The sequence below is a fragment of the Octopus bimaculoides genome, chromosome 16 (assembly GCF_046866305.1).
Source record: "Octopus bimaculoides isolate indiv1 chromosome 16, ASM4686630v1, whole genome shotgun sequence".
NCBI lineage: Eukaryota > Metazoa > Mollusca > Cephalopoda > Octopoda > Octopodidae > Octopus > Octopus bimaculoides.
The window spans coordinates 41380457-41393606 of record NC_142943.1 but is presented as its reverse complement, the minus strand read 5'-3'; the positions used below and the strand labels follow the sequence as shown (position 1 = coordinate 41393606).

General features: G+C 36.3%; 1 protein-coding gene across 1 annotated transcript in view; it reads left to right on the top strand.

Annotated features, from left to right (window-relative positions):
* The window catches only part of LOC106882585 (unconventional myosin-Ia), a 358922-nt gene that overhangs the window by 189598 nt on the left and 156174 nt on the right, over positions 1-13150 (top strand). Inside the window, exon 3 of the mRNA XM_052974157.2 lies at positions 6002-6154. Coding sequence (XP_052830117.1) covers positions 6020-6154 — 135 coding nt within the window. The 5' untranslated portion in view covers positions 6002-6019. The remainder of the gene's footprint in view (positions 1-6001; positions 6155-13150) is intronic.

Sequence of the window (13150 nt, the reverse complement as noted above, 5' to 3'; positions counted from 1 at the left end):
AGTAGCTCTATCAACACTATACTTCCTTTTCAACAATAAAGTTGCACAATCAACTGTATACTCCTGTGATACTCTCCCAACTCAATTATCTGCTCATAATCTCACCATCTATGTAACTTAATTTGCTGGTGATTTATTTACTTGTATGAAAGTGTGTGTGTGTGTGCCGATTTCTCCCTTTGGTATTTCTGGATTAATTTTTCCAATCGTGCTCTTAAATATTGTGGTAATGTGTGTGTGTGTGTGTGTGTGTGTTTCATGAGTACATGTGACTGTGTTTGTATATTACATTTATGTCTGTATGTATATGTACTTATGGGTGTGTGCAAGTGAGTTTCTATATGCTTCAGTGAATGTGTATATATGTGTGTGTATGTATATTGTATGTGCCTGTGTTGTAAATTTATGTCAGTCGGTGTATGCATATATATATATATAATACTACATTTCAGATTATATATATATATATATATATATATATATATATATGTGTGTGTGCGTGTGTGTTAGTGTGTGTGTGTGTGTGTGTGTGTGTGTGTTAGTGTATGTGTGTTAGTGTATGTGGGTGTGTGTGTTAGTGTATGTGTGTATGTGTGCGTGTTAGTGTATGTGTGTGTGTGTGTGTGTTAGTGTGTGTGTGTGTGTGTGTGTTAGTGTATATGTGTATGTGTGCGTGTTAGTGTATTTATATATGTGTGCATTTATTAGCAATCAATTTTTCATGTGATATTTATAAACTATATTTTAATCTCCAAAACAACAAAAATATTCAATTTTCTGTTTCTTTCTCTCCCCCTCTCCCTTCTCTACTCTTCCTGCCTCTCTCTCTCTCTCTCTCTTTCTTACTGTCCCTCCTACTGTCCCCTATCTCTCCTTTTTACTATTTTCTTTTGTCCTACTTCTACCTCTCTTACACATTCTCCCTCCTACTATCTCTGTTCCTCTTTCTCCCTCCTACTATCCCTACTTCTCTTTCTTTCTCTCTCTCTCTCTCTCTCTCCCTCAGTCTTTTAGTCTTAATGTCTACTTATCTTTTTTTTCTATCTCCCACCACATACACATACACCCCACCCTGCTCTCTTTCACTCTCTCTCTCTCTCTCTCTCTCTCTCAGTAAGACAGTCTAAACTAACATTGCTGGTCATTTGTAAGTGACCTTCAGTTGACTATCAATGAATTGGTATCAAAGGTCAGAGGTCAGAGGTGAAACCAGTTCACCCCCAGATACAGTCCAGCAAAGATATTCACTTTTGTTAAGCTAAAGAAAAGAATAAGACTCTACCTTCACCATCATCATCATCACCATCATCATCATCTTCAACCCCTCAAGATAGGTGTTCACTCAGTCTTTCTCAAAATATGCTATTCTCAGTGTATCTGTGTGTGCATGCATGCATTTATGTGTATAAGTTGCCTGCTTCGCTGATGTGCATACATTATATGGAAAGATATTTGAGACTATATTACAGGGTGTGGATGCACATGAACATGTGCTTGTGTATATGTAGGTACATGTAAGCACCTCTTTGTATGTGTAGATGTGTGTGCATGTGCATGTGTATATAAATATATATATATATATATATATATATATATATATATATACACACGTGTGTATGCATGTATTTGGTATATATATACACACACACATATATATATATATATATATATATATATGTGTGTATATACATGTATGTATATGTCTATATATATATGTGTGTATATGTATGTATATGTCTGTACATGTATGTATATATATATATATATATATATATATATATATATATATATATATATATATATATATATATGTATGAATGTTTATATGTGTGTGTGTTTGTGTGTATGGTAAGAAGCTTGCTTCCCAACCACATGGTTGCAGGTTCAGTCCACTGCATGATACCTTGCGCAAGTGTCTTCTACTATATCTTCAGGCCGACCAAAGCCTTGTGAGCGGATTTGGTAGATGGAAAGAAAAAGAAGCCTGTCATGTACTTACATATATATGTGTGTGTGCGTGTGTGTATGCGTGTGTGTGTGTGTGTATGTGTCTGTTTGTTCCCCCACCATTGCTGAACAACTGATGTTGGTGTATTTATGTTCCTGTAACTTAGTAGTTCAGCAAAAGAGACCGATTTGTTCAAATAAAGGCGGTGCTCCAGCATGGCCGCAGTCAAAAAAATAAAAGTGTGTGTGTGTGTATATATATATATATACACACACACACACACATATATATATATATATATATATATATATATATGTGTGTGTGTGTGTATATATATGTGTATATAAGAGGCATTGCTATAGAATAATGCCACACACTGGACTTCCCGAAATAAACACATTTAGTACCGAATGCGAAGAAAAACAACCAACAGAAGAAGACCAACTTTCTTTTAAATAACTCAATTATGTATCGACCGATTTCGCGATTACCAGAATGATTCTAGACTCCGCTCATCAGCATAGTATTGTTTAGGAAAAACATATCCAAATAAACAGAATTCTCACCTTACCAAAAACGAACACTCTCGGTATCCGACCGAGCAAAAGGAATGAAGTTTATCTGCGTAAATCTTCAACAAAGAAGAAGCGGGAAAACTACTGGGTTGTTTTGGCACATGTGTTGAGACAGGAATAAAAAAATTCAGCATTGAATATATTCCATGTATATATTTGATTAATAAATTCAAAAAGGGATAAAATTATATATATATATGTATGTATGTATATCTATGTGTGTATTATATATATAGAGAGAGAGGGAGAGAGAGGTTGCAGTCAATAAACTGTCATCTAAATTACGCAAAAATGAAAGTAACACTGACATCTCATTTTAACGGATACATTTACCAAGATTAGATAAAAATATCTTGAAATACTAAAGAGAAAATTTATTAAATAAAATCGCCATTGGCTTTAACCATGGCCTCCAGATGACTTTGGAATGTTCTGAATCTCTTTTGGATAGTCTCCTTGTTTTAACTTGGTGAATGCTGCCATAATCCTTGCTTTCAGTTCATCTTTGGTGTTGCAAGGAGTTTTGTTGGTCTCTTGGCTAACTGACCAGTCACCCCAATAGACATTTGCTCATACTGGGGTCAGAACTATCCTTTATCTGTTTCTGTTGCTGGACTGCTTCTATGCTGAGGTACTGCCTTGAAAAAATTGCTTTGCACAATGTGAGCCTTGAACTCACAACCCCAAGGTTAACAGTCTCATGCTCTATTGACTGAGCTAGCCTTGCTGACTAGAAACTCTTGATAATAGAAAATCAATTCCATTACAATATATAGAACATATGGCCTATAAATATCTGATTTGCTGGAGTCCTGCTATGTTGGAGAACACGCATGTGAACAGTTTAATAACAAATCATGTAAGGGTGACGATGGACATCATTAGCTTTGCAGACTACAAAAATCATCATCACCATCGTCGTCGTCGTCGTCGTCACCGTCGCCGTCGTCGTCGTCGTGACAGAACCGTTAGGACACTGGATGTAATGCTTAGCGGTATTTCATCTGCTGCTACATTCTGAGTTCAAATTCTGCCAAGGTCGACTTTGCTTTTCATCCTTTCTGGGTTGATAAATTTAGTATCAGTGAAATTCTGGGGTCGATGTAATCGACTAGTCCTCTCCCCTCAAATTTCAGGCCTTGCTTGTGTGCCTATAGTAGAAAGGATTATTATCATTATTATTATTATTATTATTATCATTATTATTATTATTATTATTGTTGTTGTTGTTGTTGTTGTTGTTATCATTATTATTATTATTATTATTATTATTATCATTATTATTATTATTATTATTATTATTATTATTATTTAATGCCTGTGTTCCATGCTGGCATGGGTTGGACAGATCAGCAAGAACTGAGCTAGAAGATTGTGCTGAATTTCAAAAGCCGCTAGGGCATGGTTTCTATGGCTAGTTTCCCTTACTAATGCCACCCACTTTACAGAGTGTACTGAGTCCCTCTATTTTCATGGCACCAACACTAGTGAGGTCAGCAATTAACTTGCAAAACACCTGCTTATCCCTGGCTCCCACCACCTCCACTTAGTGAAGATGCCCTTTCTCTTTTCTCCATTTCTTGTCCTTTCCTATTTTGCAAGTTAGTTGGCAACCCACTAGTGTTGGTGGCATGAAAAATGCACCTGGTACTTACTATAAAGTGGTTGACATTAGAAAGGGCATCCAACTATAAAAACTGACATGGAGCCTGATGCAGCCTTGTACTCATTGGGTTTTGAGTAACCATCCAATACATGCCATCATAGAAATTGGACATTCACTGATGATAATGTTTCAGTCATTAAACTGCAGCCATGCTGGGGGCACCACCTTGAAGAATTTTTAGTTGAATGTACTTTTTAAAGCTTAGTACTTATTCTATCAGTGTCTTTTGCTGAACAGCTAAGTTACAGGGATGTAAACACACTAGCACCAGTTGTCAAGCAGTGATGGAGGGACAAACACAGGCACACATATATATATATATATATATATATATATATATATATATATATATATACGATGGGCTTCTTTCAGTTTCCATCTACCAAATCTATTCACAACGCTTTGGTCAGCCCAAGGCTATAGTAGAAAACACTTGCTCAGGTGTTACACAATGGAACAGAACGCAGAAACATGTGGATGGGAAACAAGCTTCTTACCATACAACTACATTTATTAGTTATAATGACATTATAGGATAGATATGAGTGGCCGGATCTGACCAGTTTAAACATAAACAAGTAAAATATTTTGGCTAGATATGGCTAGTTTAAATGTTAAAGGATTAAGACAATGCCATTTGAAGTGACTGAAGACAGCACAGTATTGTTTGAATAGCTAATTTCCAGAGAAAGTCCTGAAAAAGGGGTTCTGTACCCAAATATATTTTGTCAGTATCATTGCAGAAAATGTTGTCACCTTTGACCATTGGACTACTTAGTGACACAGCAGTCTTATGTACTATGCTTTTTGATTTTGGCAAGTGACTAAAGTGCTTTCCATATTGGATGGTCCTGTTCGCTTTCTGTCTGAAACACTTTGATTGTTCACAATAATTTTCATGCTGTTCTCAGGTTGATTAATTAATTCGAACAATATTTTGCCACTGATAATGAAGGCTGCTGATGCAGCTGTTATTTTAGTTGATTAATTTTTTAAAAATTTAAACTTTAGAATTTTCCTAATGAGAGTTTGTTTTATTCTCCCTTGGGTCCTACTTCCATATTCATTCACAAGTCTTGCTGCAGTGGGGTGGAGAGGAGCGATCATTATTGGTAGCTATATCTAAAAAAATCTGTTAAGTCTCTTTGATATCAGAAGTTGTGTGTGTGTGTAGTTGTGAGTTTCTGTGTGAGTGTGTTTATGTGTGAAGCTAGTGGACATGTGACTGCTCTTGTTTAATTGTTCAGCAGTTTGCTTCGTACAGATCTCTATTGTAAAGTAACTGCATTGAAGTGAGTGTGGCTGGTTTAGTACTGGAGCGAGCATAGTTGGTTTAGTTTTAGGGTGAGTGTGGCTGGTTCAGAGTTAGAGTGAGTGTGACTGGTTCAATGTTGAAGTGAGTGTTACAGGTTCAGAGGTGGAGTGAGTGTGGCTAGTTTAATGTTGGAGTGAATGTGGTTGGTTTGGTGCTTCACATGTGACCTAATTATATCATTAATCAAAAATACCAGAAAAAACTGGAATTTTTCTTGATCTAAAATGTGAACATGCAATTTATAAGGAAGTTCGCTAAGTGTGATGATTGCAACTCTCAGCCTTTGTGCTACTTATGCAAGTTTACAGCCAAATAAAACACTCACAGGCACACACACACTTTCTCTCTCTTGCTCTCTCACTCTCTCTCTCTCGCTCTCTCTCTCTCGCTCTCTCTCTCTCTCTCTCTCTCTCTCTCTCTTTTGCTCTCTCTTTCTCATATGCAAATAGTAAATATCTTATAAATTCATTGTGTTTATTTTGCTTCAATTCTTTCAGCTGTCCAAATGTCTGAAGATGGCACTGCATAAAGGAACATTGTCGATATTTGAGAACAATGTTGGGATAAGTGATGCTGTCCTCTTGGATCCAATGACAGAGGATGCCTTTATACAAAACCTTAATGAACGATTTAATCATCAGCAAATTTACGTAAGTGTCTTTGGAAATATATTTATGTCAACTTCTCTGGTTTAACTCTTTTGTATTCAGATTACTCTGACAAATGTAATATTTATTTATTCTCATTGTTTTAAATTAATCATGCATTATCTGTGTGTGTGTGTGTGTGTGTGTGTGTGTGTTTACATTCTGTGACATCACTTGAAACAATTTGAATGAAACAACTTCCCTCTTAAGCTTTTTGCTCTCATATTACTTGTCACATGTAAAGCTTATTTTATTCAGATTGTTTTGAATTAATCATGCATTGTCTTGTAGCTTCGAGATTTTGATGATATGATTGTATGTTTTTACAATGACATTGTGGGGTCAGTGTGAGAGACCAGATCTGGCTAGTTTGAACATAAAACAGGTAGAATATTTGGACCAGATAAGGCCAGTTTAAATGCTTAAGGGCAGGACTAAAGTAGAATATGGTACTATAGGCTGGAATGGGTACTGTACTGTGGGGTAGGGTACGTGTTCTGTACTGTAGTATGGATAGGGTACTGATCTATGCTAAAGAGGGAAGAGAGAATGGTTTAGTCTGTAAGGGTAAATAGAGTATTCTTGGTGAGATACAATACTGTGGGTTTGTTGGGAGGAGAGTACTGGTCTGCAATTTAGAGTGGATCAGGTATTGTTGGGTAGATAGAGTACTGGAGAGGGAATCAGAGTACAGATTTTTTCCATCAAGGTAATAGAGAGAGATATTCTTAGGCTTGGTTGATAGTTTGTATTCTGATTGTTAACCTCAGGTCAGTTCTCATCCAGGTGACATTAAGGCCATATGCATCTTATTCACCATCATTCACTCATCGTTTATCCCTCTGGCATAGCATATCTAGAGGTACATTATCTAATGTTACTGAATGAATCTACAGATTTAAGCTGGCACTTGGCATTTGTATGCGAATTGAGTTCAATTAAATTATACTGGCATTTCGCAAACAATGTGTCCATGTTTTAGAATGATAAGGTGTGGTTTAAAGGAAATTCGATTGTTGTTTCTAGCAGGTTTAGTAATCCTATAAAGAACTACATTCCATTGGATGGCTTTACTCTGTTTTAAATGATGAATGTATAACATTTTGACTTGAATCTTCTCTGTAATCTAATTGAACTTAATGGTTGAGCCATTGTTTGGTTTCAATCACGTTTCACTATTTTCCCTGTTCTAACCATCACCATTAACAATCATCCAACTAAGTGGTTGTCGTCGTCACCATCGTCGTCATCGTCGTCGTCGTCCACCTCCTCCTCTCTTCCTTCTTGTGCCATCAACAAACTTCTTTTAGTGACTGTCATACCACAAAGAAGAAACATTGAACAAATGTCGTCCAATCGACACTCTCTGACAGAGTTGGAACATCTGTGATTAAAGTCGTTCCAACTTCGATCATCGATGTTACATTAATAGATATTAAAGTGATGATGATGATGTGGAAGAAGAAGAAGTGGTGGCGGCGGCAGCAGCTGCAGTGGTGGCAGTGGCAGTGGTGGTGGTGGTGGTGGTTTTGGTGGTGGTGGTGGTGGTGGTTTTGGTGGTTTAGGTTGTGGTGGTGGTGACAGTAAATCACTTCAATTCACATTTTCGGTTTGCTTCAGTTCACTCAACTGTAAATGGGCAGCCCTGCAATTGACAAGCATTCCACATTCGTTTTTAGGGGGAATCTTTGCTTGTGTACTTAGCCAGCAGGTTGGCATTATTTGAATGCCACGGCCATGTGAGGAAGGACATTGTGAGCAGTGGTATATAACAACATCTGACAGTGTGGTTAATAACAATGCCTCCTCACATTGCTATAGTATTTGAATGATGCCACCCTGCTGGGTAAGTGTGCAGGCAAACACTTTCCCTAAGGGAATGCAGAATGCCACTTACAACTGGCTGGACTGGAGCAACTTGAAAACATGAAATGAAGTGATTTACTCAAAAACAGAATACCCCACTGGTCTGAAAATGAAACCCAAGATTTTGTGATTGTGTGTGGGGAGGGGGGGGTTAATGTGTAGGTTAAAGTAGAAAGAAGAGGCAAGCAGTTTGGCAAGTCAAGTCTTGCCAAATTGTTTGCCTCTCCTTTGTAGTTTAACCTAAACCGACTGACTCAAGAGGAAGCCACTTCTAGCTGCTTTGGATAAGGCAGTCACAACACTACAGCTTCAACTGCCATTCACACAGGAATTTAAGCAGCATATCTATTTGAGCAACTAGAGCACATACCTATTAGCTCCCCTTGATGAAAACTCCTATCTTTTTTTTAAATATTTGTGTGGTCAACCTATGCTAGCATGGAGAATGGATATTAAATGGTGATATATATATATATGTATATATATATAAATAGGAAATAGTGGCACAAGACAACAGTGTTTGAAGGAAATAGCTGTTGATAACCATACAGCATTATGTAAAGCTTCACTGAATGTATAGAGAAGCTTCACATAGCATTGTATGGTTATCGACTGCTATTTCCAGGAAACATTGGTGCCTTGTGCCAATATTTCCTAGTTTTAATTCAACCTTTACAGTGCTTATCACTGGAAAATAATATTGATTTATTGTAATAATATTTATATATATATATATTTATATATATATATATATATATATATATATATATAGGCATAGGAGTTGCTGTGTGGTAAGTAGCTTGCTTACCAACCACATGGTTCCGGGTTCAGTCCCACTGCGTGGCACCTTGGGCAAGTGTCTTCTACTATAGCCTTGGGCTGACCAAAGCCTTGTGAGTGGATTTCGTAGACGGAAACTGAAAGAAGCCCGTCATATGTATGTGTGTATATATATATATATATATATGTGTGTGTGTGTGTGGGTGTGTCTGTGTTTGTCCCCCCCCCCCCCAACATCGCTTGACAACCGATGCTGGTGTGTTTTTGCCCCCGTAACTTAGCGGTTTGGCAAAAGAGACCGATAGAATAAGTACTAGGCTTACAAAGAATAAGTCCTGGGGTCGATTTGCTTGACTAAAGGCAGTGCTCCAGCATGGCCACAGTCAAATGACTGAAACAAGTAAAAGAGTATTGACCAGTAATACTTTTTTCATATAGTTGAGCAGTATATTCCTGATTATGGCATATAACAGGTCAGAAAGTAAAGTTACCAATAGTTATGCACCTACTTTTGCACTCATTAATAATGATGATTCTTTAGACATGCTGGCAAATAGAAGTGCACAGTCTATTTTATGCTGGTGATGAATAAGAAATGGAAAGAAAGAAGAAAGTGATGAAAAGTTGAAGAATTATTACATTTTTCTGGTGAGCAAAACATAGTTGCCTGCATTGGTATGATTTTAGCCATGGCTGAAAGGACCCAGCTGTGTCTGCATATGCTCTCTTGTCCAAAAAGCGGGATAACCACATCTGAAAAATGAATTTTCTATTATGAGGGCATCAGCAAAAAATTTCACTTTTTGAGTTCAGGAAGGTACCCAGACCGTTTAAAATTTGTTCAAAATTATTTTCTTTTTCACAAAACAAACTTGCACTACTTACTTCCATTCTGATAATGGCCCACATTGTTCCGGCAATTTCCGGTTGGTTACATACTGTGTTCCTTCTCCTTTTATATATAACTGACTAATGTTATAATGTTGCACCTTTTCATCCCCTTTTTCATTTTATTCCACTATTTATCGCCACTGAGTGAACAAAGACTGAATATTCACCTTCAGGATACACTAACGTATGCACTTCCGACCAGAATGTCTGAAGAGACATTAATATTTTCAAGTGAAATAGTAGGTGTGTAACAGTCAATAACTTTCTGACAGGTTATACGCCATAACCAAGAACATACTACTTGACAACATAAAAGCATACACATCATCATCATTATCATTTAACTTCTACTTTCCCATGCTTGCATGTATCAGAGAAAATTTGATAAAGTAGATTTTCTATGGCCGGACGCCTTTCCTGTCACCAATATATAGGTGCAGATGTGGCTGTGTGGTAAGGTGGCGAGCTGGCAGAAATATTAACACGCCGGGCGAAATGCTTAGCGGTATTTCGTCCATCTTTACTTTCTGAGTTCAAATTCTGCGAAGGTCGACTTTGCCTTTCATCCTTTCGGGGTCGATAAATTAAGTACCAGTTATGCACTGGGGTCGATGTAATTGACTTAATTCCTTTGTTTGGCCCCTTGTAGGCAATAAAGAAATAAGAAGCTTGCTTCCCAACCTCAGCACTTGGGTATGAATAATTGAGCACCCTACCAGCAGTATATATATATATATATATATATCAGAGGTACTGAAAAGTTCCTGGCTTGAAGGATATCATGAAAGGCCTGGTTAGAAACCCATCTTCTGAGTTCTTTTACAGGGTTTAGAAAAAACTGAAGGACTGCTGCAATAAGTGTATGAATCTGAGAGGGGAATGTGTTGAGTAAAATTATAATTAACTGATCCTCCTGTAGTTTCTTTTATCCAAAACCAGGAACTTTTCAGCACCCCCTTATATATATATTGCTATTATATGTTTTATTATGAACTCCCTGAAGAGAAATATATGAGGAATCCCAGTAGCTCTTACTTCTTTGTGAAGTAGCTCTCATTTATTTTGAAACATGTGTAGGAATTAAAGGAACTTTTATTTGTATGTATGTGTTTTGCTCCATTTATTTTTATTATTCATATCTTCTCAAAGTGTATCACTTTAACTTGGTATCTCTACCTGTAAAACGGCTGTGATATCTTGTTTTTTAGTGTAATGTTGCTACCTCTGGTAACTATTAACATATTTACATTATCAAAGGTTTTTTTTAATAACTGAGATAATATTAATATATACATAAACTAATATATATATATATATATATACGCACAAGTATATATAAGTAATTCTTTGGAGCTTGGGTATGCGTGTATTAGAAGGCCGATTAAAGCACATTTACCATTTGGGCTTCCTCATATCATCCACAGTTACAATATCATTTTCACTGGGTTTATGTCAGAAAGTCTGCAGTGTTTGTTTAGTTTATAATTGATGGAGGAAACGGAAAATGGATTTGTTATGGATCTTTACTTAACACTACAATCGTTTCAACCCATCCTGCGGCTGTCCCTTATAGGTAGGACATTCTGCATCTAGTTGTATTGCATCAGTGAGTGCAGTCTGTGTCACCTGAGGTGTTTGGTGGATATCCTGTTACATAAACTGAGTTTCTCTTGGCATGTTGTACTCACACTGATTGATGCAACACAACTAGATGCACAATAACCTACACATAAGGGACAGCTGCAGTAAGGGGAAAAACGATTGTCGTATTGAATAAAGATTTGTACCAAATCCATTTTTCGTATATATATATATATATATATATATATATATATATATATATATATATATATATGTATATGTATGTATATATATATATATATATATATATATATATATATATCGAATTTAAATAGAGCTCAAACTAATCCATTGAAAATACTTTATTATAATAATAATAATGAAAATGACCTATGAACATTTCGATGCAATATCCAGAATGATTCATACATATTATAAAATATTGAGTATTTTGCTAAGATTGTTAACAGATACTATATTCTTTTGCCAAATTTTTGGTATTAAAAAATATATATATAAACATACACTATATATATATTATAAACTTCCTCTCTCCAAATGAATCATTGATTATTCACCAAACTTGAACAATTTATAGAAGCATGAAAACAGTGAAAACTACTTCTTACATTATTGGTTACGATAATAATAATAATAATAATAATAATAATAATAATAATGACAACAACAACAACTAATAAACATAATAATAATAATAAAAACTCTGAAAGACGAGAAAAGGTTGTATTGTTTCTGTCACATTGGTAATATTTGGTGTGTAGAAAATGGTTGGAATTGGTTTTTAACTTCTCCTTAAAGTAATCATGTACAATTTATCATCTGTAGCACTGTCGGACAAAGAGGAAGCGATGACTATACGTATATATTAAACTTTGTTGTTCTTTACTGAATAGCAACAACACAAAGCTGAGTTATGCTTCAATAAAAGTTTTGCTATTGCAATAAAGATACACATTATTATTGTTTTTATATATTTTTCAATAATGTAAATTTTTTTTTTTTTGTCTTTTATTGAAAATCCGCTGATTTCCTTGTATTTTCTACATTGTGCTGCGGCTGGTAAAGGGTGAGTGGGTGAGGGTGCTTCTCTTTACTGATGCCAGGGATGGTAAAGTTTTCTTGGTAAAGTCACGTAAATTTTAGTGGTTCTGTCCATTTTCTTCTTCTTCATCATTCACCATTATCACCCTCTTCTTCTTCATCACCACCCAGTGCAATCATCATCATCATCGTCATCAACATCAACATCACCATCACCATCATCACTGTTGCATCAATATCCATCTTTGTAGCTATTATCAGCAACAGTTGCAGGGTCTCTAAATTAGTTGACCCAGGATATGTTAAAGTGCCATGCTGCCATGCTGGAAGTACATAACCACCAGTGTTAGGTTCAGAAAGTACAGTAGATATATGTTGATATGTAGTAAGAAGGACAGGGGAGAAAGGGATAGGGTCATTTCCCCACTCCATCCTACAAAATCTTAACAATGGTGGCAGTCAAGATTAGTGTAATTCTGTCCCATAAGGCAACTGTTTGGTGGCATACCCAGTATAGTAGAAGATGCTGTTCATATTACATATGTATACATAAATAGTCATCATCATGTCTTGTTTTCCATGCTGGCATGGGTTAGACAGTTTGACTGGAACTGGTAAGCCAGAGCTGTACCAGGTTCCAATCTGATTTGGCTTGGTTTCTACAGCTGGATGTCCTCCATAATGCCAACCACTCCAAGAATGTAGTGGGTGCCTTTTACGTGTCATTGGCACAAGCCTCAACTACAATTTCATTTGGCTTGACAAGTCTTCTCAAGCACTGCAAATTGCCACAGGTCTTGATCACTTATCATTGCCTCC